This window comes from Vanrija pseudolonga, chromosome 6 (genome assembly GCF_020906515.1).
Source record: "Vanrija pseudolonga chromosome 6, complete sequence".
Lineage (NCBI taxonomy): Eukaryota > Fungi > Basidiomycota > Tremellomycetes > Trichosporonales > Trichosporonaceae > Vanrija > Vanrija pseudolonga.
This window is the reverse complement of record NC_085854.1, coordinates 91,349-113,754: the sequence shown is the minus strand read 5'-3', so window position 1 is coordinate 113,754 and position 22,406 is coordinate 91,349. Positions and strand designations below refer to the sequence as shown.

The 22,406-nt window shown below is 61.5% G+C and overlaps 10 protein-coding genes across 11 annotated transcripts; all 10 read left to right on the top strand.

Moving 5' to 3' along the window:
- Window positions 1-253: 253 nt before the first annotated feature.
- Window positions 254-645, top strand: LOC62_06G007831 (uncharacterized protein; the record flags this gene model as incomplete). Its single annotated transcript, XM_062774355.1, has 2 exons — window positions 254-371; window positions 406-645. Exons 1-2 carry the CDS (start codon window positions 258-260, stop codon window positions 643-645), a joined length of 354 nt encoding a protein of 117 aa, XP_062630339.1. The 5' UTR covers window positions 254-257.
- A 1,634-nt stretch (window positions 646-2,279) lies between these two features.
- On the top strand, window positions 2,280-3,071 carry LOC62_06G007830 (uncharacterized protein; the record flags this gene model as incomplete). The annotated part of the gene is made up of 2 exons (XM_062774354.1): window positions 2,280-2,495; window positions 2,532-3,071. The coding sequence occupies 2 exons, from the start codon at window positions 2,280-2,282 to the stop codon at window positions 3,069-3,071; spliced, it is 756 nt and encodes a 251-aa protein (XP_062630338.1).
- Window positions 3,072-3,690: 619 nt separating this feature from the next.
- LOC62_06G007829 (uncharacterized protein) lies at window positions 3,691-4,649 on the top strand (the record flags this gene model as incomplete). Its single annotated transcript, XM_062774353.1, has 3 exons — window positions 3,691-3,945; window positions 3,982-4,328; window positions 4,364-4,649. 3 exons carry the CDS (start codon window positions 3,691-3,693, stop codon window positions 4,647-4,649), a joined length of 888 nt encoding a protein of 295 aa, XP_062630337.1.
- Window positions 4,650-5,353: 704 nt separating this feature from the next.
- Window positions 5,354-6,244, top strand: LOC62_06G007828 (uncharacterized protein; the record flags this gene model as incomplete). Its single annotated transcript, XM_062774352.1, has 2 exons — window positions 5,354-5,596; window positions 5,636-6,244. 2 exons carry the CDS (start codon window positions 5,354-5,356, stop codon window positions 6,242-6,244), a joined length of 852 nt encoding a protein of 283 aa, XP_062630336.1.
- A 676-nt stretch (window positions 6,245-6,920) lies between these two features.
- On the top strand, window positions 6,921-7,594 carry LOC62_06G007827 (uncharacterized protein; the record flags this gene model as incomplete). The annotated part of the gene is made up of 3 exons (XM_062774351.1): window positions 6,921-7,160; window positions 7,203-7,324; window positions 7,360-7,594. 3 exons carry the CDS (start codon window positions 6,921-6,923, stop codon window positions 7,592-7,594), a joined length of 597 nt encoding a protein of 198 aa, XP_062630335.1.
- Window positions 7,595-9,852: 2,258 nt separating this feature from the next.
- Window positions 9,853-10,644, top strand: LOC62_06G007826 (uncharacterized protein; the record flags this gene model as incomplete). Its single annotated transcript, XM_062774350.1, has 1 exon — window positions 9,853-10,644. One exon carries the CDS (start codon window positions 9,853-9,855, stop codon window positions 10,642-10,644), a length of 792 nt encoding a protein of 263 aa, XP_062630334.1.
- Window positions 10,645-11,202: 558 nt separating this feature from the next.
- On the top strand, window positions 11,203-12,009 carry LOC62_06G007825 (uncharacterized protein). Its single transcript, XM_062774349.1, has 2 exons — window positions 11,203-11,484; window positions 11,527-12,009. Exons 1-2 carry the CDS (start codon window positions 11,260-11,262, stop codon window positions 11,953-11,955), a joined length of 654 nt encoding a protein of 217 aa, XP_062630333.1. The 5' UTR covers window positions 11,203-11,259; the 3' UTR covers window positions 11,956-12,009.
- Window positions 12,010-12,560: 551 nt separating this feature from the next.
- Window positions 12,561-14,800, top strand: LOC62_06G007824 (uncharacterized protein; the record flags this gene model as incomplete). Of its 2 annotated transcripts, XM_062774347.1 has the most annotated exons (7): window positions 12,561-12,812; window positions 12,856-13,100; window positions 13,140-13,309; window positions 13,349-13,377; window positions 13,416-13,564; window positions 13,916-14,259; window positions 14,296-14,408. In XM_062774347.1, the coding sequence occupies 6 exons, from the start codon at window positions 12,561-12,563 to the stop codon at window positions 14,016-14,018; spliced, it is 948 nt and encodes a 315-aa protein (XP_062630332.1). The 2 variants fall into 2 exon arrangements, with proteins under 2 accessions (XP_062630332.1, XP_062630331.1); XM_062774348.1 differs by having other exon boundaries at window positions 12,695-12,812; window positions 12,856-13,377; window positions 14,296-14,800.
- Window positions 14,801-18,122: 3,322 nt separating this feature from the next.
- LOC62_06G007823 (uncharacterized protein) lies at window positions 18,123-19,876 on the top strand (the record flags this gene model as incomplete). The annotated part of the gene is made up of 3 exons (XM_062774346.1): window positions 18,123-18,475; window positions 18,785-19,265; window positions 19,388-19,876. The coding sequence occupies 3 exons, from the start codon at window positions 18,123-18,125 to the stop codon at window positions 19,874-19,876; spliced, it is 1,323 nt and encodes a 440-aa protein (XP_062630330.1).
- Window positions 19,877-20,911: 1,035 nt separating this feature from the next.
- COL1A1 (Collagen alpha-1(I) chain) lies at window positions 20,912-22,405 on the top strand (the record flags this gene model as incomplete). Its single annotated transcript, XM_062774345.1, has 4 exons — window positions 20,912-20,928; window positions 20,954-21,188; window positions 21,287-21,550; window positions 21,878-22,405. The coding sequence occupies 4 exons, from the start codon at window positions 20,912-20,914 to the stop codon at window positions 22,403-22,405; spliced, it is 1,044 nt and encodes a 347-aa protein (XP_062630329.1).
- Window position 22,406: the final 1 nt, after the last annotated feature.

Below are 22,406 nucleotides of genomic sequence, written 5' to 3'. Positions count from 1 at the left end.
ATAGAGCGTATACAGCCCGTACCTGTCCCAGCCGGAACAAGCCACCGTCACGTTCGAAGCGGTGTGAAACGTGCCGGGCATTACCGGTTCCGCCCAGCACAGCAGCGGGCATGCCTCCACAAAAGGTGTGGCACTCCGATGATGACTCGTGTCAACAGAGATACGAGCTGACCGGACTTGGAGTTGGCGCGGTGGCGGTGGTGGTCATAACAATCGCTGCTGGCTGCATGCAAGCATGCTCGCCACCGCACCACACCATGTTGCTAGTGTACCGAAACGAAACGCTGCCGGCGCCCAGCAACGACCCCCGCCGCCGGGCGGCATGGAAGCTCGCCGTGTCCCTCGTGCCCGTGTTCATCGTGCTTTTCTTCGTATGTGCGTCTGCGACGACCTCGCTGACGACAGTTCCTTGCGCTGTGTATCTGGTGGATCGCGCGCCTCGACAGCGTGTACGTCCAGGACCTGTCGCACTCGCTCCAGAATACCTGCGCCGGCGTCCGCTCGGCATGGGACTGGGTCTGCGCTGCTCCCTCCTCCTGCCTCAAGCGCGTGCGCAGACAGCGAGGCCGGCCTAACACGTCGTCGTACGCTCCCGTTGATGACGGCGCCGCCGAGCCACTCGTGTATGTTGGCGTTCGCTGGTAACTCCGCTGACATCAGTCCACAGAACACCGAGGCACCTCGGCGGGAGATGGACGAAGCTGCGGACACCAACCACCCCAGCGGGCTCCATTCGTCCCATCGACCCTTGGCATCTCGCTGAGCGCATCGCCATTCACGTTTCAGCCCGCATCTCATGTATGTTAGTTATGCATCCTTTGTGTCTCGGAGGGTACATACATCTGCACCGCCAGGTTTTGGAGCCACCGCGATAGCAGTGCACCATTATGTAGCGTGGCTCCAAAATCGGAGTCTATGACACCGCCGGTGACAACACTGCCTCGGACATAGCTGACGCGACCACGATATGAATAGACACGACGAGATGCACAGACCTTCTGAAGCTGGAGGTAGTTGGGGCCCTCGAGGGTTTATCAATGCATGAGCACCTTGTCGTTCTGCATTCGCCACCCAGCCGTGCGCAATGACACCGCTCCTCGCTCACCGCGACTCACAACCACTCACCTCCGCCACCACCACCACCTCCTCACACCCAACCTCTTCAGCCTCTGCGGAGCCAGGTACCACTGGGAGCCGCAAGGAGGGCTTGATCATCATCTCCTGTGTGCTAGGCGTACGTTTGCCCTCGCTTTCACATCTAACCCTAGTCGCTCCTATTATGGGGGCTTCTCATGTTTGGCTTCTGGCTCCAGGGCAAGCGACGCACGGCGTCGGCCGATACGACCTCGCCCAAGACGTGAGCAGAGGTGTTGGAACATGACTGATGCCAGGTCGTCATCCGACCCCCACCGTGCCCGGAGGTGGGTGGCGTCCCCGCCCCCGCCGTACAACGCACCAGAGTACCACGAGTTCGACCACTTCGTCGACCTCGCTGCGGCGGCGCGCGAGCCGAGGGATGAGGCCGACCGCCCCGGACGCCGCTTGTCCATTTAGACCTGTGAACAACACGATGTTGTCCAAATCCGTCATGCCCGCGCAGCCGAGCGAGTCGAGTACGCACTGCCCTATCTTCGGCTGTGGCCGTGATGTGCAGGCACACGCTTGGCATGACGTCGATGTCTGCAACGGCTTGCGGTCATGTGTGGCCGTGACAGACATTCTCGGCTCGGAGCATCCGCAGTCGTCCTTACAACTAGGTGTACATGCACGCTGTCCCATCGCCATGCATAGCAAGCACTGGCCTCGGGAGAGTGGGTGGGCGACTTACTCGAGTCGGAGACTCCGATATCGCGATCATCGGGGTACAGCCCACATGTGACCGGGAATACAATACCCAGCTGAAATCAAATCGGCAGTTGGCTACTGCCCACCTGCGCTTGGCCGTGCCAACCTATGCGATGCCTGCCTCTTGCCCTTGGGTGATGCCGTCGGAATGCACATGAGCTGGGTCAAGATACGGCGACGTTGCGCGATTTTGGTTGTAGCCGTCGACCAGTCGCAAGGCCCGTCGCTCACGGCACCGAGTCAGTCGACCGTTGACCTTGGTTCCCTCTGAGAATCCCATCTTGCCAGCCACGATACCCGGGTGTACTCGTGGACGAGCGTCTGTCTGTCGAGCCGCCCCGCTGCCGTCGAGAGCCTCGTCCTCAGCGGCCGTTCACACTCTCTCGCCACCGGCGACGTGCGTCACCATGACACACCCCCTCAAGCCAATCAACATGGTCGTGGCCATCCTATCCCTTGCCGCCATCGGAGCCTCCTTCGCCACCGCCTTGCCACTACCCCGTGGCTCTCCAGCATCCGCACTACCCCGCGACTCACCGGCACCCACCACCACCACCTCGACTTCCGGGTGGCCCGGGTTCAAGCGCGCCTCGCCAGCCGGAAAAGCAGGGTTTATCATCTGGGTTCTATTCGCGTCCATCCTAGGCGCCGTAAGTCGAGTATCTAAAGGGTGAGGCTAATGCCAGTACGGACTCTGCAACTTGCTTATGTTCATCTATGCCCTCTTCCGCATCACCGGCAGGCGGTGGGAGCCGGCCGAGCGCTTTGTGGACGCCTACTTCTCCTTCCACCGCCGGTTTTGTGGCTCGGACGCGGAGGATCCCCTCTCGAGCCGGCCACCACCCGCGCTTGACTCGACGGGCCGAACCGGAGAGGGAGGGGGCGACGGTGGCACGCGCACGAGAACGTACGCCTCCAGTATCAACACTAAGCTTGTGTACGTGGTATCGGCTGATGAAGCGGACGACCGGAGGGCGACGGAGAACGCCGATGCCAATTGCAGACGCAGCTCCCAGAGCGACCGTGGTTCGAGCATCCCGCCAAGCTACAGGTCGAAGGACCGCTTGCCGTCTTACTCGAGCCCAGTGCCAGATCATACGGCAGAGTTTGACTTTGAGTTTGCGGAGATGCCGCCTGGATCACTTGCTCTATCCTTTGGTCAAGGGTCAGTCCGGTCCGGCGACGAGAGCCGGCGAGCGTCGCCGGCTGCCGAACGAGGGCAATAGGTTTGTCCCCCATGTGTGCATGTGCGAAACAACCCCGCCCACCAACGCAGGCGTTGTGTGCGGTGTGCATGCGGGGCAACGATGACTACTTTGGCTCTTTGCCAAGCCCGTGCGGTGCGTGCCTCTCGGCTTGGGCGGCTACAGTACATACATACAACCCGTCCGAGGACGCCGGACGTGGCCGTCGGATCAAGATACCGCGCGTGGCGGGAATGCAATGCCGCCGGTGTGTGCAACTTGCCGACGATGCACTGCATGCTGGAGACGACCTGCACGTGGGAAACATCGTCGATTGAGTCGGATACGTCGGTTCTGAACGTGGCGGCGGTGCACCATTCACCCTTGGCACTCGGCCTCGGCCCCGAGGCACCAGTGTCGAACGGATCACGCGCCGATCCAGAGATAGCCACTCATTCATTCGCTGCTCGAGTCGATGGCCGTCGTCGACTCGCATATGACGCACCCGGTAAGGCAACGCTAAAGGGGCGTGTCGCAGATCCCTCTGTCGCAATACCGATACGGCATGGTCGGAGGTGCGCATGAGAGTGGGCAGAGTGGCAGTTGATATAAGACAGAGACAAACTGTCCTCATGCTCGCCACCGTCACCACAGCACCACAATGTCTCGCATGTCGCGCGCCGTGGCTCAAGCCACCACTCTCATCCTCTTCACTATCATCCTCTCGCACCTGGCTATCGCCGTCCCAATGCCACAGGGCACCCCGACGCCGTCGACCACCACACCCACCCCTACCACCCCGAGCCCCTCGGCCTCCCCCTCCACATCCAGCAAGCCTGTGGGGTGGAAACACATGTCTCCAGGGGACAAGGCGGGACTTATCATCGGGTGGATCGCCATGTCCATCCCGGCACTGGTGAGTGCAGCCCGAGTCGGAGCATACTGAGACCAGATAATCGGCGGATACATCGTCTTCGGCATCGTCGGACTCCTTTTCATCATCGGCAAGTGGCTCTGGGAATGCGTCCAACCGCTCGCCAAGGGAACAGTCAAGTTAGTCGGCTCGATCTCCGCTTGGTGTAAGACGGGATCCGTGTCCGCCTGGAACGGCATCAAGTCCGGCGTGTCGGCCACCAGGGCGGCAGTCACGAACGGCACCAACGCCACCCGTCGGTGGGCGGCGAATCGCGCCACGTCCATGGCGGACTCGATGCGCCGCCCGCCTCCGCCCAAACCACAGGACATTGAGATGACGCCGACCGAGGCGGCGACGGAAGCCGCAATCGACAAGAAGCTCGCGTGGGTGGTGCATGTGTGTATGGAGCTGACGAAAGCGAGGTCATGGCCGAGGTCGAGACAAACCGTAAGGGCAAGCGCAAGGCCGACAGCGACCACGAATCGACCATCGCGCCGAGCTACCGCACAAAGGACGACGTGCCCGACTACCCCGAGTCGAGCCGCTCCCACGTCGACGAGGCGCCGGCGTATCCCGCTTCCGAGTCCGAGTCCAGCGCCAGCTCTGAGGGCGGGTACGACTTTGTCGACGCGCCCACCGACGCCTCGGGCTCGGGATCGGGTGGTAATCCTTTCGAGGAGGCCGATATCGCCACTGGCAAGTGAGGCCTCGTCCCAAACCAAGTATAATCAGAAGAACGACTGTACATAATCCCATCAGATACGAATCCTAAACCACAGTTGTAATCAGGAAAGCGCAAGTGACCCAATATATTGAGCAGACGCACTGTGAAATCATGCATCCAGTCCAAACCATTCCGTCAAGGTTGCAGCTGAGTCAAGCATCGGCAGGCGGCCACCCAAGCCCGCAAGTGCCACACCCGGCATCGCGGACTCGCAATGCCACCAATGACGATGATCCTCCAGCTCCGACCCGGCCGGCCATAGATAAGCACCATGGTGAGGTGCACATGTCCGCCATCGATCCCTCGGTTGTCGTATGTACACCCGTCAGTGACGTCGCGAACGGCGAGCACGTGCGACTGAATGCCCGCCAGCCGGAACCACAAGCTTGTGTAACCGTGTCAATCAGGAACCATGGATATTGCCGCCCGGATCAAGATGGCACTGCCCTGCTCGGGTATGCACTGAAGGCTCACGAGTGACGTCGACTTAACTTGAGGCTACTTGCTTGAGGCACCACTCACATCAGCGACGCCAAGAGACGGACAGTCCAGTCATCAACATTGCGTTGCAGGTACCGACCCCTGATCGACGGACAGGATTGTGAAGAACCTTGGAGGGGGGAAGATGCATATAACGAGGTGAGGAGCTGGCAGTGCTCTTCATCATTCTTCCTGCATACCGCAATGACTCTCGTCACTCGCATCACAGCCAAGACCACGCTACTCGTCCTCCTCGTGATCGCCTGCACTCATGATGTCACCGCTGCCCCGATACCACAGGGGGAGATTACTCCGACACCTACCGCCGCATCGTCGAGCAGCACGATACACACTGCCACCACCTCTGCCGAACCGAGCACTTCCGCCACACCAAAACTGTCGGGGGCAGACAAGTTGAAGCTTGCCCTCTGCATCACTCCAGTAGCCGTGAGTCATGCCCTGCACCGGTGGGTGTTGACCCATTAGTTGGGCACTGCGGTCTTCCTAGGGGTCATCCTTGTCGACCTCGTTGAAAAATGGCGCGCCATCAAGGAGTGCAACAGGGAAAGGGCCAAGAGGAGGCAGGCGAGGCCGGCGCAGCGTCAGTCTGCAATCAGATCAAAGCGCAACAACAGCATCTCGAGCATTTGGAGTGCCTTCAAAGCGAGCGTGGTGACGACTCGCGCCACCATCGACAACGGTACGAACGCCGCCCGCGCGTGGGCTGCCAAGCGCGCGACGGCGATGGCGGACTCGATGCGTCGCCCGCCTCCCAAACCACAGGATATCGAGATGACCCCAACTGAAGCAGCGACGGAAGCCGCCGTCGACAAGAAACTGGCGTATGTCCAGAGTGATGATGCCTCTGACAACCACCGCAGCGAGGTCCTGGCGGACGGCGGGGAGGCCGAGTCTAACTCCGACCGTAAAGGCAAGCGGAAGTGCGAGAGCGACCACGAGTCGACGATCGCACCGAGCTATCGCTCCAGGGACGACGCGCCGGACTACCCCGAGTCAGTCTGGTCGGACGAGTTCGACATTGTGGAAGCTTCGAGCTCTTCTGGGTCTTGTGCCCCACGCAAAGAGGACAAGTAGGAGTGGCAAGTGAGTCCAGCTGTGTCCCTACGCCTTCCGTATCAGAACAGAACTAGCCGTTGTATGTGCCTATACTTGTTTCCGACGTCCCGTCCTGTGAGTTCCCTCCTTCTCAGTCGGCAGTGACTGCCTTCCAGCCAATGTATGTACAGTATGCAGTGTTCTTTAGTGGAGCCTGAGTCAAACCAGTGCTCCAATGTTACTTACAGCAAGGTCACACTCGAAGCGGTCACCCAAGCCCGCAGCTGCCACGAATCAACCTCGCTGCCACCGGCAATGCGCCCCACTCGCCAAAGTGTATTGCCCACTGGATGGCAATCCCTCCAGCTCCGGCACGCTCGTAACGGCTCGTGGTTCATTTGAATGAGGTAGGGAACAAGTGCCGGTCCTGCCGGGATAAGGCACAAGACCGTGTCATTCATCAAGTGATCCATCATCATCAAGGCACCAGCCACGGATGTGGCGATCAAAGTCGACCGAGTAAGACTGTAGATCCGTGTCTGACTCGGTTACATAGCGATGCTAGCCGTATACTAGACATCGATGCGCTCCTCCCGACGACCGGATCAAAGCAGATGCACCTCACAGGGAACGAATTTCACAGGTGCATCCCCGTCACATCCTCGCCACTCGAGCTCGTGGACTGCGGTGACTCGTAACGTACAGACAGTACGCCATGGCCGAACTCATCACTGTCATCGCGGTTGCCACCGCCCTGACCGTCGCTGTCTCCGCTCCAGTGCCGCAGGACATGTCAACCTCGATTGCGATCATCCCACCGACAACGACCACGACAACGCGCACTCCGACGACGACCAAGACGCCACTGCCGCCGTTCCCTCAGGTTTGGAAGGAGGCATCGCCGGGAGAGAGGTTCGCGTATGTACTCCTGTTCATGTCTTGCGCGCCGACCATAGTGAGCCCTAATGAAATGGAGCGTGCTGACACTTGACCCCAGTTTGTGATCGTCCTGTTTCTCATCGCGTTGGCCAGCAAGGCCGTCGATGCCTGTACATTCCACCGACCGGAGAAGGCACAGGACATGGAGATGACGGGGGCGCCAGCCAACATCAAGTTGGAGTGAGTCGCCCGCCCAACACATCTGACTCTCCAAGCGAGGCGATATCAGAGGACAAAGCCAACGAGCGCAAGAGTTCGAACGACAACGAGTCCACTGCAGCACCCAGCTACCGCTCCAATGACGTTGCCCCAGCGTATCGGTCGTCATGGTGCGAGTCGAGCGCAAGCTCAGAGGGCCGGTTTGACTTTTGCGAGGTGCGCGAGGGCTGGCCACCCGAGGCCTCGCGCACCGGTCGGCCTAGCCAGGCGAACATTGGCGTGGCCATGTGATTCTGAATACCGTAGTCTCCAGACACTCAGGCGTCGACGTAACCAATCGGAGCAGAAGAATCGGCCACACCGCAGGCCCAACCAAATACGCAAGGTGGTGATTGTGTGCAATATCAAACTGTGGACGGGTCCGTATCTACCATACTGTGTGCATCAGGCCCAAGGTGATGCCAAATCTCGTCTAATGCATGCTTCCGCTGGAGTCAGTCTGCCAAGAAAGCAAGAGCCAAGGCAACACAAAATGGCGCAGCGGACACCCAAGGCCGCAACTGCCACCAATCACAGTCCGGCATCGCGGACTTTTCACATCAGCCAGACAGATGACCACCACCTCGTCATCCACACCGGCACGGGGCCGACACGGGGCCCTGCCTGTCGATCTGGCGAATCGGAGCCATGCCGAGCGTGCCGGAGATAAGAAAGATCGTGACAAGCTTTCGACGATCACGACGTCAGCCGGCGCTCTCGGGCTATTCAGGCTCGAGTGGGTGGCGAACCCCGGCTCGCATCAGCATGCAGTAGCCGTAGTGAGTGAGGACGGGTCAGTTGTTCTGGAGCTGGCGGACCTCGTACAGCTGTGCACACGCCGGACGGTTGTCTGGCTCACCGGCCCGAAGGGGTCGCTCATGTGCGCTGGGAAGACTGGCGGAATTATGTCCGCCCCCTAGCAATTCAGCGCGACCAAAAACAACCACCCACAACGTCGCTCCTGCCCACTGTCGAGTCTGCCGGACGCTGGGTGAAGTTATGGGCGGGCTCCACACTCCACGTCGGAATTCAATTGCGCCAGTGGACCAAGTAGTCGCTGCATGGTGCCGCGCATACAACTGAGGACAGACTTGGGGCTCTGGGTGGTGATACCTCACACACGTCTGTCTGTTTGCAGTCGACTTAAGCCCAAGTGTGACAGTTCATGATCTTCACCAGCACCGCAGAATAAGCTGGCCAACACAACACCTCTCTGCAAGCACATGGCGCGCTTCTGTATCGTAGCTGTCGGGGTCTTCACGTGCAGCGCCTTCGGGGCCCCTGTCCCCTCCTCCACCGTCGTCACCCTGGTGCCATCCCCCACCCCATCTGAGTGGCGGTACCCTGACACCCCGGAACAGGGGATCTGTCGCAGCGTCACAAAGCCAACATGTAAGACACGGATAATCGGCTTGGTTCTGGGGATCACGGTACGTTCTCGCATTCTGGCGTGGTACGTGTGTGTATCCCACCTAATCAATCCCTTAGGCGATGCTTGTACTTATTGGCGTCCTCCCGCATCTGCTGCTTGTAATCGGGCGCAATTGTGCAGAGGGGAAGGCTCGTTTTCGTCTAGATGTCGGCGACTGCGTGGTCTGCGCCGTTGAAAAAACCTGGCGCCTCGTCGTAGGGACAACTCTGTTAATGTGGAGTCGCGCCGTGGACACAACTAGGTCGACGTGGTGTCGAGTTGCGGGGAGGACGAGATCGACGTGGCGTTGTATCGTGAGAGTGGCCAAGGGCCTGCGATACCCCACCAAGCAGCATTTCCCGCCGCACGGAACCTACACAGACACTGTCGAACTGCCGGATAAGAAAGACAAAGGCAAGAAGGCCAAGCAACAGGACGAAGGAGACGGCCTTGTCGGGGCGTGCACTATCCCGGCGCCGCCCTACACCCGCCCACCGACATACACTACCTTCCCGCGGACCGCGGCTGGAGGTTCCTCAGGTCGGTGGGGGAGCGTAGCCTCCAGCACCGCCACGATTAGCACCATCAACGATAAAGACGAGGAGACCGATGGCTTACTCCCGCCCGGAGCTGCCCGACCACTACGTCCCCCGCCTGTGCGCCTCTCAACCATCCAGGAGGGCGACCCAGTGACCTCGGCGGTGGTCATGGTGCACTTGCACCGAGAGAGCGATGTGGTGTAGTTGTTTGGCCTTGTAGTATTCGCATGTACTGAATGAGCTTAGAGTTACTCTGAAAGTCGGGTTGAGTCGAGTCCAGTCAGTGCGCTATTTGAGTCGGAGGATTGATTAGCTCGTCGACGCGGCAGTGCCAACAACAATACTGTAGGCAGGCTGCACAGCACGTCACGCACCAGACTTACTTACACTGCCTGGATGTGCACTGCATGGTTTCATGGCCGCAACACTTTCGAGTGTGCACGGTGCACGGTTCCGCTTAGGTACATAAACTTCGAGGTGAGTGGGACGGCAAGCACAAGCCGCCAGCCCACCTGAGCACAATGCTACCACAACACCAATACTCTCCACTCCTCCGCACCATGCCCCGCCACCGAGTCGACCGCGTACTCGTCGCCACGCTCTCCGTCGGCGCTCTAGCCACCCTCGCAGCCCCCGTCCCCTCCTCCACTTCCACCGACGCCCTCCCCTCCGCCACTCCCACGCCGTGGCGGTATCCCGACACCGAGGAGAACGGGGTATGCCGCCACCGGACCAAGCCCGAGTGCGTCCGCAACGCCGTCGCCTTGACCCTAGGCTCGGTGTTTGGGATCCCGGTGCGTGAACTCTGCGCGCGTGTGTACTCGACTGATCAGCCGCAGGTGCTTATCCTCTTGTTCCTCCTCGTCATGTTTCTCGTAGAGTTCCGGGGCAGGATCGCCGCTGGGTTTCTCGCGGCGCCGTGGCAGACTGCTGCGTGGGTTGGCAGGCTCGCTGACTCGGCGTTGGGCGGTATCGAGCGCGCTATGAGGGCAGCCACTCGACGTATCCCGTCTCGCCGGCCACCGCCTGTGCCACCAAAGGACGGGGATGCCGTCGAGCTGCTGGCCAAGAAGGGAGCGGGGGCCAAGCGGTCGGGCAAGAAGAAGGACGAGGTCGAGGACGATGACGCCGAGTCCTTCATCACCGCGGCGCCATCCTACCATTCCGGTGAATCAGCACCGACGTACACCTCCTCCCTCTTCCCGGGGTTGTACGCTCAGTCTATTGAGCAATTGTCCCCGATTGATGAACAGGTCGAGACGCTGGAGGCGTCTCTGCCGCCCGGCGCGCGCCCACCACCCCCAGTACCGCCCGTGCATTTCGCTCCCCTTCCAGAGCGCCCCGTGCCGTGAACAATAGACCAGGGGTGGTACTAGATGGTCCGAAGCTGCTGCTGTACATATGCATAGGTGTTGTGGGTGACCAAGCCGCCGACCTCGCGGACAACAACCCCGCGCGTCACAGCCCCCGAAGCCGACCTAACCGACCCGCTCTCGGCTCATTAGAATCCGCCCAGGCCGCTGCGGTGCAGAGGGACATGTCCCGCGCTACAGAGCCGATTCCATCAACTCCACCGCCGGCGTCGGAGCATGGTGGTCATCGCGGCGAATGGGAGGCATGCCGATCCGGCCGGAGATAAGGCCGCGAGAGCATCGGCGATGGCCGTGCCAGGTTGGGACTGCGGATCGGTCGGCCCCTCAGCTCTGTGAGCCGGCGGCACCACTTGCAATCGTGACCCCGGCGGATCAAGATCATTCATCCCTGCGGCGGTGCCAGTTTGTCTGCACTGCTACATACCCATCCGGCAGACTCGGTGGTGGAAGTGATACCATGGAGGTGACGAGGCGAGAGATCAACGGTTCTCCCTATAAAACTCTGGCCTCACGACGCGCATCATCAACACTCACAACCACTGGCCCTACACACCACAGCCACACTACGAGACATCCAACACACATCCGGTATCCATGACCAGGCTCTCGGCCTTAGTTCTCGCCCTCGCCCTTGGGGCGTCTCTCGCCCTCGGCGCGCCCGTTCCGTCCTCCACTTCTACCGACCCCGTCCCCTCCGCCACTCCCACCCCATGGCGGTATCCCGACACCGACGAGAGCGGAATATGCCGCAAGGCGACCAAGGCGACATGCACCAAGCGACGCCTGGCGCTCGCTCTCGGTGCCGTCTTCGGCACGCTTGTGCGTACCTGCACGTGTTGCGCCGCCTCTCTAACCCCCCAGCTCATCACGGTCCCGTTCGTCTTGCGGGATGGTGCGTACACCCGGGCTCTTGCGAAGGCGAAGGCGTTGCCGAGCAAGATGTCTGCGGGAGCTGCACGCATTGCCGCTGCAGTGTTGGCCTTCCCCTGTAGGATGGCCGCTAGTATAGGTCGTTCTGCGACGGGCGTGTGGGCTGTCATCCGGCGCGCAGCTCACGCCACCGCGCGCCTCGCCCCGTCCCGACCACCCCCGACCGTCGTGCCAATGGACGAAAGCGCCTTGTTTGTCGATGAGAAGAAGGCGAGTGCCCTGCTTGTCGATGAGAAGAGGGAGAAGCTCGGGCCAGAGGACGATGCCAAGTCGGTCGCCTCCGCCGAATCGTCACTCGCACCGTCGTACGTCTCCGACTCCGTCGCACCGGCGTACTCGCCGGCCGTTCCGCCTGCTTAGGCTGTTTGCCACCGAGATGTTGATTTAGACCTGTTAGACGTTGTATGTATAGACTTGAAGGTTCGCAGACAGTGTCGCACAGTGCCGGGTTGGCCGAGCCGAGTCGATGATGGACGCTGACCGGGGGCTTCGAGATGCAGAAGCGGCCAGAGCCGCACGTCCACCTGTCGCCCTCGCCACCCACTATGCATCACCCACAGACCCGCGGCTAATAGGCGCTGGCCGACGAGTCCGTGCTGATAGCGATGCAGCGGGCATGTATCCCCGGCACCGGGGTTCGCGCCCCCCAGCCAATCCTGAGCTGGAGATAAGGACTGGGTCGAGACGAGGCGGTGTCCGTGATGGCGGAACAATGCGAGTGGCGGCAGGCCGGTGCGTGCACAACTCGAGCGCGTGCCTCTGTGCCAAGACAAGACTGGGCGACTGACTCGAGTGGATTGCTCGTATATGTGTGGTGGCGCGAGCCGCGCTGCACGGGGTGTGGGCGTGCACATAACTGCCCATCCTTCTCTGTGGTGGTGCGTCTTCCCACTCGCCACTGCTTCCTTTCCTTATCCTCTCCACCGAACCATCGAACACACACCCAGTTATAGAGCTTCCACCTGATGAGGCACACGCGCCTCTCCCTCACCCTTACCCTCATCCTTGTGCTTGTCCCTCTTGCGCTCGCGCTCGCCAATGATACCTCCCCTCCGACTCCGCTCGCCTCCCCCTCGGCGAGCGGCAAGCCCGACTGCCCAAAGACAGTTCTCTGCCCATCATGCAAGCTCCCATACTGGGCGTGCATAATCTTCACCATCATCTTCATGCCAGCCGTCATACTCGGGGGGTGCTTTGCCCTCCTTTGGACTGTTATTGTGGGTCACTGTCTTTGCGGGCGGGCGCGCTAACGTGACCGAGGGGGCATTTAAAGTCTTGGACTACCTCATCGAGTCGTATCGGTTCCTTCACTGGCAGCATACACGCATGGCCATCTTCTGGGAGTGGTACAAGTCGCGTAAGACTCGGGAATGGTTCAAGTCGGCCCACGGGAAATCCGTCGCTGAACGTGACTCCCTCGCCCTCGGGGAACGGCTCCAGAGGCTTCGCCGGAAGTCAACCAACTTGATCGCTTCCCTCGCCGTCAAGACATGGGACTCAATCAGGTACGTCCTTCGTCGTTATGTTCCCTCGCCGCCTCGCAGCCCAACCACCGGCGCTGCGCACTTGCCCAAGGGCCTGCTCGCACTGCCCCTCGCGCTCCTCGCGCTCCTCGCCCCGCTCGCTCGTGCTGCCCCTGCCGAAGCCTCTTCGACCAGTACACCGACGGCCAAGCGAGTTGAACGAGGCCGGCTGTGTCGCCACGTCTCCGAAGGTGTGTGTTGGATGTTGTGCACCAGCATCATTGTCGCAGGGGTGACCGGCCTCTTCGCGGCCTACTTCGTGAGTCCATGAACGCCGAGGCCGCTGACCTGACATAGATCTTGCGGTGCATCAACCACTTGATCTACGACGTTGATCCGAAGACTTATGCCGTGCTCGATGTCTTCTCGGCGTGGCTCCGGTCGCTCCCGAGGAAGGCTGGTGGTGTTGTGACCGCCCTCACCGTCAACTTATGGACCACCCTACGGTATGTCCTGTGTCCTCGTGTACCTGCCGTGCCACTCGACAAAGCCTCGGTGCGCCCCCGGCTTCGGCACACAGTAGCCTCGTGTGGCCACCGGCGTATGGCTCTCCCCGTCCTAGCCGTCCTCCTCGTCCCCCCTCTCGCCCCTCTCGCCCTGGCTGCCCCTGCCCCGTCCTCCACGGTGTCCACCCCCGCCCCCTCCGCCACATGCGAGTCCTGGATGGACCCCAATAACCCAGACAACGCCATGTGCCGATGTGTCGCGAAGGCCGTGTGCGTTGCCCGCATCTCTGGCCTTGCTATTTCCGTAGTTGTGCGTACCCACACTGCGCGTCACACCGCTAACCCGTCCAGGGGGCCATCGCGCTTTGGTGGCTCTTCCTTGATTGGGCATACAACCGCGACCGATACCGAGATTGGAAGGCGAGGCTCGGCGGTCGGATCCGTCGAGGTGTGACGAGCGCGTGGCGGGGAATCGAGTGCGCCGCTGCGTGGACTTGGCGCGCCATTGTGATCATGGCTACCAGTCCGAGGAGCGGGGCAAAGCGGGCGGCAAAGGGGACAAAGGACGGTATTGCTGACGCAGTTAGGGCGGCGGCCACCTCGCTTTCAAAGATCATCCGCCGCCGTCCCGAAGTGGTGGTGCCACAGCCCTTCGGCCCGCTGCAGTCGGACATGGACATGGAGAGCGAAATCAGGTTGGTCAAGCCACCAGTCGTCGTCGCTGATAGTAGGGAAAGCGAGGCCGCGTTTGGAGACATCAACATCAAGAAGGCCAAGCACAAGCCCGCAGAGTTTGACGACGCGCGCTCCTACTCGACCGTCGCGCCGTCGTACCACACACAGGACGGCGCTCGCGCACCGAGCTACGCGTCAAAGGACCCGCACCCACCGCCGAGCTCCTCCGCGCCGACGTACTGCTCGGGCGACGGGCCGTACCTCGCGTCGCGTCCGTCTTCACCGCCGGGCTCCATCTACTCCGAGGTCGAGTCGCTCGGTGAAGTGCCGGACCTTGTGACGAGAGGAGTGGTGCCGCAACGACCACCCCGCTCTGTGTACCGGCTCTCCCGGATGGGCGTGCCGACGTTCACCTCGCCATACCAGGGCCCGTCGTACCTCACCACCACTCAGCTGCTTGGGCTTACCCGCGCTACTGTGCCGGAGAGTGACGATATAGCGTCGTCGGTGGCGGACAGCGGCGCGCCGCTGATTGCCTGTCGCGGCCATGACTCGGTGTAAGGCATGTGGCGAGTTAGTCGGTCAGCATACCATAAGGACTGAGCTCGTCGCATGGGTCCAGTAGCCGCGCGATGTGAAAGAAGCAGGTCGGGTCAGTTGTACAAGTGTAAGAATTTGTAGTCGGCTATGAAGGACCGATAAAGGATGAACGCCGCAATGGCGGGAAGCGCGGCTCAGGGGTCATGGAACACCACCATTGCCGATCCTGTCCAAGATGCAGTTGATCCATCCGCAGCAAGAGGCAGCAGGGGGGATGTGAGACAGGACAGGCCGATTATGAGCATGAGTAAGTATCGAGTGTCACCCAGCCTCCTCCGAGCAACTGGGAAACTTTGAACAATGCCTATCAGGACCAGCCATACACCGTGACGTCAAGGTCGCGACAAGTCGCCTGGATGCTCCCTAGTCGCTACCAAAGTAAACTAGGCTCGCTTTGGGCACGGAGAATCGACAGCATGGCAATGCAATAATCTTCCGAATTACGAGCACAGCTCATCCCACGTCCACCGAAATGTGCGGTGGAGCATTGGAGCGCGGCGTAGACGTGGGAGGGGAGGCACCACCGCTCCCGAAGGTCACGAATGTGTGCCCGCTGTTCGCCGCTCGCCCGCCATCCTAGCGACGGGGGTGAGCGGCACACTGCTGCACTCACTGCAGCGCCTTCGGCTGTTGTCTCACACCGCTCCGCCGTGCCCATTCGTGAGACGAGGCGGCGCCCGGTGCACCCCGCATCCACCGGAGTGATCGATCGCTCCGGCCAGCCAACAGTAGCAACGATGGCACGCGCTTCCCACCCACACGCGCGAGCGGCAGCTTCCACCTTCTTACTCGGGACGCCGCTGCGCAGAGACGGACAGCACACAGGTGGTGGTGTCTCACCCACCGAGGCACTGGGCTGATCTGCACTGGCTGGCACACACCCAGCTCGCTTGTGCGAGTCACTCGTCTTGGAGCCTCACTGTACCTGTCTGTCTTGGGTTCGGTCTTTACGAACATTAATCTCACGGCCGTCTTGGCGTCCAAGTTGGGTGTTATGGTCACTACCAGGTGATGCACGAGTGCTGCAGCTACCACCTGGTGGCCATGAGAGATGACGTGCATGAGCTCTGTTGACTTCGTGCCGTCATGCCCTCGTGTTGGGCTGGGAGTGGTGACACGAAACCAGACCAAAGGGGGAAGTTTTGTGTTTGGGACATGGACAAGCGGGCCAGCCACCGTTGTCGAGGTCGCGACCACCAACAACCGTAGCCAGACTCCAGCGTTCCCGCCGCCGCGTGCCACCACCACCTCCCACAGCTAAAGCAGCGCCAGCGGCCCGGATGGATCTACGCCTCGCAAGGCGCGGCGGTCATGTGGTAGCGTGAGAGAGCACCGGGACGCGAGCGTGCGTGCTTGCGTGCGTGTGCGTCGTCGACGACACGAGCGCTCCCGAGGCACCTTCCGAACCCGGCCTCGTCTGGTCAGGCACATGCCGAGATATCAGCGTGGGATGGCCGCTCTTGGTTACGGTGGCTTCGTGGTTTGCTGCCTGACCTGTTGCGCACAGTACATGCTCGACTTGCGTGAGCACTCCCCTCGTTACCGGCAGACTTGCTCGCCAAGCCTCACCGTCTGGTGCTGCGGATGAAGGTTGGTGCCGGCTGTTTACATACAGACTGCTTCCCGCACCCACAACCCGCAAACCCAATGCTGCAGCTGCAACGGCAACGGGCACAGGACGTTGATGCAGTCGAGAACGACTCTGGCGCTGCTGCTCCACTCGTTTCATCCACAGCAGCATCCATGTCGACTGATTGAGTTGGTCTGCGAGTGTTTGAGTTTGGAACCATGATAACCCCCGATGCTTTTCTCGAATGCATGCCCATCCCGACACACGCATGTTGCTAACCTATGCACATTTGCGGCCCGAGACACTGTCATCGCCGTTGCAATGCTACGTCGGCGATGCACCAGTCAAAGTTGGCACGATGCTTCGGACCTTTGGTGCTGTTGCATGTCATGTCGCTCCCGTCGTTCCGTCACTTGTCGACGACGGGGGCCATGGCCTCATAGACGCAGAGGCACACTCCTTCCCATTTCATCATCCTAGACGAAGGTCGTCTCGGGGGGTTTGTACTGCGCATGATTGCTGACGCTGACGGCGCCAGCCAGTCTTGCTTGCTACGCTCGCTCGCTAACCCCGCCCCACCCACGGCCTGCCTGCGAATATTGCCAGTTTGGTCATGAAACATTTATCGAGACGGCGGCTTGGCTCGGTTCCTGCGTTCCGCAATATGGTATGGCCTCGGCCGTTTCGTGCACGAGGACGGGAAGTGTTAGCAGCGGCGGGCTGGTATCGTTCCATCCCAGCAGTGAAATGAATCAACGTAAACAATACCGACATTTGTTCCTGGTCGTCAGGAATTGCGCCAGACGACCGGGAAGACTGCCTGGGGGTCACAGCCGTCGCCAGCGTCAACAATCCCGCTACGCCTCTGGTTGCCCCAGGTCCATTGCCCATTGCTTGCTGCCTGTCGGATGGACCACCCTGTTTTCTTCATGTCGAGGTGGGGTACCTCGGCGCACTGAAGGCGGCCGTCCACATCATGGAACGTGGCTCTGCTTGAGTGTTGCCCCACCTGGCCATCAGTCACCTCTCACCAGACCCTGTGGCCGTTGCGCTGCTCCCACCACACCACCCCGCCTCGCCCTCGCCCGCCCTCTGCCTCTGGGCACTTTCATCATTCCTGGTACTGGCGAGCCAGCATACCTCACGCCAGTTCCCCAGCTGTCTCACCCTCTCCTCTCTCCCAACTACGCCTTGCCCGCTAAGACCGGATAAAGTTGTATCGGGCTACCAGTGATGTGACGTCCGGCACAGGAACAGACCTAGAGTGTCCCACTGCCATCATGTTGACGACAAGTGCAGCCCCCCCGCCCATTACAGTGCCTTTTGACTTCTCCCCCTGCCGTTACCGGGCCGTTGCAATGTCGCATGCTCGACGACACCTGCGGTAGTTGCAACGCTCCCCCCCCCGCCCTTCTCAGCCCTCGTCCCCGTCCATGACAACCTCTGTATAAGAGCCAGAATGAGCACCCGCGCATGGGATCCCTCCTGCTGCAACTTCTCACTCACTGACCACAGCGTTTGAGAGAGACAAGAGTACGGCGCGCAGTACACAACTCGCACCGCACTCGAATCGTTCGACAAACCAGTCCCAAAGGCTCAAGGCCTCGAATACCCCCTCCCCCGACACCCCCACCGACAGCCCCAGCAGCGCATTGGTGACGGAAAACATTCTTTAAAACCCCTCTACCACTCCGCCAACGGCTTCGCAAAGCCATGCTAGGCTCCAAGCTCCTAGCAGCGCTTGCGGTCGCTGTGCCGGCGTTCTCGGGACCCGTTCCAAACGGGAAACGCGACGCCTTGCATGAGCCGATCCAAGTCCGCTCAACCGACGGAGGTTTCTACTACGATGCTCGCGGTCACTTTGACATCAAGCTATCGCCCAAAGCACCTGTCACCTGCGGCATTGTCAATGTCGAATGGGATGACCACGGCAAGGGGCCCTACACTGTCCACATTGGACGTGGTGGTGCCCCCCAATATGGTAACACCCCCGAGTGGGTTGTTGGCGAAAAGGTTTCTGGAAACTCGTACTCTTGGAAGGTCAAGCAGACCGCTGGACAGCTGGTGTGAGTACAGATGTGTGTCCCCGTGGCCTACCTCGGAGTCGTTGTCGTTGTTGTGGTCGCCGTCGCCGTCGCCGTCATGCCTCTTGCTTGACCCGCCACACGCTTCGGAGAGCTCCGAAGAGGGGGGCCCCCACGTGGCATTTGATCCCGCCGACTCGCTCCATTCCCACAGATGTTGTCTTGTCCATCTCTGCATTCCTTTCTCATCTCCTCCATCTCTCTCTCTCTCTCTCTCTCTCGCTTCACATCTCCTCTGCAACGGCATTATCAGCCTCTCCCGCATGACTAACGTACTGACCATGTGTGCAGAAACTTCCAAATCACCGACTCTCGTAACTTTACCGAGTGGAAGATTGTTGCCGTCGGCGCCAGCGACGACGACAGCTGTCTTACCGAGGGCGGAATCACCTTCCAAAAGCGCGCCGATGAGGACAAGGCGGCCAAGAAGAAGCGCGGCGGATACGGTGGTGGTGGCGGCTGGTTCAACCCTCAGCCTAAGCCTCAGCCTGCTCCCCAGCCGGTCCCGGCACCCGCGCCCGCGCCGGTGATCCCCGTCCCCGTGCCGGTTAACCCACCTCCGCCTCCCCCGGAGCGTCCTCCTGACGGCTACAACCCCGAGATCTGCGTCGACGGCTCCATGTCGCTCGTCCAGTGCACCGACCACAAGATCACCTGGAAGGGTGGAACCGGCCCTTACACTGTCCAGGTCGCCATCGGCACCGTCTGGACGTACAAGTGGACGACTCAGGTCCCGTGGCTCGACTGGAACTGCCCCATCCCCGCCGGCAAGGTGATCACTATCCGTATCACTGACTGTCGCGGCGCCTGGGCTCAGGCTGGTGGTTGCTACATCACGCCTGGTCAAGACTGGTGTATTCCCCCGCCGAAGCCACCCCCCTGCACGACCTGCAGCCAGCCGCCACCTTCATCGTCCTCGACGACGTCGGTGAGCCAGCCGCCGCCCTCATCGTCCTCGACGACGTCGGTGAGCCAGCCGCCGCCCTCATCGTCCTCGACAACGTCGGTGAGCCAGCCGCCGCCCTCATCGTCCTCGACAACGTCGGTGAGCCAGCCGCCGCCTTCGTCGTCCTCGACAACGTCGGTGAGCCAGCCGCCGCCTTCGTCGTCCTCGACAACGTCGGTGAGCCAGCCGCCGCCCTCATCGTCCTCCACGACGTCGGTGAGCCACCCGCCGCCCTCATCGTCCTCGACGACGACGTCGATCTCATCGTCTCACACGACTCCCCCGCCCTCGTCGTCATCGACGACCTCGATCTCTTCGTCTCCTACGACTCCCCCATCCTCGTCCTCGACCACCACCTCATCTCACTCGAGCTGTGTACCCTACACAACTTGCGTTCCGTGCCCTACGGGAGGCTACGGTGGCGGCAAGGGTGGTGATGGTGGTCCCGGCGGTGCCGGAGGTGCCGGTCCTGGAGGTGGTGCCGGAGGCGGTGGTGGTGGTGGTGGTTCCGGCGGCGCGGGCCCTGGTGGTGGTGATGGTGGTGACGGTGGAGGCGGTGGTGCTGGTGGCGCTGGCCCAGGTGGTGGCGCTGGTGGCTCCGGTGGCATGGGTGGTGATGGAGGTGCCGGTGGCGGTGGCAACGGCATGTGCTGCTACGAAGTACCCTGCACTTCTACCAGCTCTTCTTCCACGTCCACGCCTAGCTCGTCTTCCATGACTACAACCTCGAGCCACTCCACCCCCTCGTCATCTATTACCACGACGTCCAGCCACTCAACCCCGTCGTCAACGACATCGACGTCCATGACCTCGCCGCCTAGCTCGTCCTCTACGACGTCCACCTCGACTACTATCACGACTACTTCGTCCACCCCGACGACAACCAGCTCGACCTCGACCTCGTCTCACTCCAGCTGTGTGCCCCACACAACCTGCGTCCCGTGCCCCACTGGTGGCAGTGGCGGCTCCGGTGGCAGTGGAGGCCCCGGTGGCTCTGGCGGCTCGGGTCCTGGCGGTGGTGCTGGTGGAGGTGGCGGAGATGGCGGCTCGGGTGGAATGGGCCCCGGTGGTGGAGACGGAGGAGACGGCGGAGGTGGTGGCTCTGGAGGTGCTGGCCCAGGCGGTGGCGCTGGTGGCTCCGGCGGCAAGGGTGGTGACGGTGGTGCCGGAGGTGGCGGTGGTAACGGCATGTGCTGTTACGAAGTGCCGTGCACATCCACCAGCTCCTCGTCCTCGTCGACGCCTAGCACCTCCACGACTACGACTTCGAGTCACTCGACTACCTCGACATCTATCACCACTACGTCTAGTCACTCGACCACATCGACATCCATTACCTCTACGTCTAGCCACTCTACGCCGTCCTCGACGACCTCGACGTCCATAACATCGCCACCAAGCTCGTCTTCCACAACCATTACAACGACATCGTCGACCCCGACGACGACGACGAGCTCGACCCAGACCACGCCATGTGTCACCACCATCTGTGAGCCATGCGCTACCGGCACAAGCGGCAAGGGTGGCGACGGTGGCCCTGGTGGCTCTGGCGGTTCTGGCCCCGCTGGTGGTGCTGGCGGCGGCGGTGGTGACGGTGGCTCCGGCGGCATGGGCCCCGGTGGCGGTGACGGCGGAGACGGAGGTGGCGGCGGCTCTGGCGGCGCTGGCCCAGGCGGCGGTGCTGGTGGTTCTGGAGGCAAGGGCGGTGATGGTGGAGCCGAAAGTGGCAATGGCATGTGCTGCCGCACAGTGCCTTGCACATCTACCAGCATCTCGTCATCGTCCACTTCGACGCCTAGCTCGTCCTCCACCACCACGTCGAGCCACTCGACACCCAGCTCTTCTAGCACTGGCTCGACGACTTCGACGCCCAGCTCCTCATCGACAACCTCGACATCTATTACTTCGACCTCGAGTCACTCGACGCCGTCGTCCTCGAGCACTGGCTCGACAACCTCGACGCCGAGCTCGTCTTCGACGACCTCGACTTCCATTACTTCGACCTCGAGCCACTCGACACCCTCGTCTTCGAGCACCGGCTCCACGACCTCGACGCCAAGCTCGTCATCTACGACGACTACTTCGTCCAGTCACAGTACGACCACAACGCCGTGCGTCACTAGGACTTGCGGCCCTTGCCCTACCGGCTTGGGTGGCTCTGGTGGCTCCGGTGGCCCTGGTGGCTCTGGCGGATCCGGCCCCGGCGGCGGTGCCGGCGGAGGTGGTGGCGACGGCGGCTCTGGCGGTATGGGCCCGGGCGGAGGCGACGGTGGAGACGGAGGTGGCGGCGGCTCTGGTGGTTCTGGCCCCGGCGGCGGCGCCGGTGGCTCCGGTGGTAAGGGCGGTGACGGCGGCGCTGGTGGCGGTGGAAACACCTGCTGCTGGGACGTGCCGTGCACATCTACCAGCATCTCTTCCTCGTCCACTTCGACGCCTAGCTCGTCCTCCACTACTACCACATCCAGTGGCTCTACCACTTCGACTCCAAGCTCGTCCTCGACGACGTCGACTTCCATAACGTCGACTACCGGTTCCACGTCCTCGACGTCGACGACCGGCTCGACCACCTCGACGTCGACGACCGGGTCAACTACCTCGACCACAGGATCGACCACCTCGACGTCTACCACTGGCTCAACCACCTCGACGTCGACTACAGGCTCGACCACGTCGACCACTGGCTCGACCACCTCGACGTCGACGACCGGGTCAACCACCTCGACCACAGGATCGACCACCTCGACGTCTACCACTGGCTCAACCACCTCGACGTCGACTACAGGCTCGACCACGTCGACCACTGGCTCGACAACCTCCACTACGGGCTCGACGACCTCGACGTCCATGACCTCGACCCCATCCTCGTCCTCGACTACCACCACGTCCAGCCACTCCGCAACCCACTCGGCTTGTGTTACCAGGACTTGCGGCCCATGCCCCACCGGTACCGGTGGCAAGGGCGGTGAC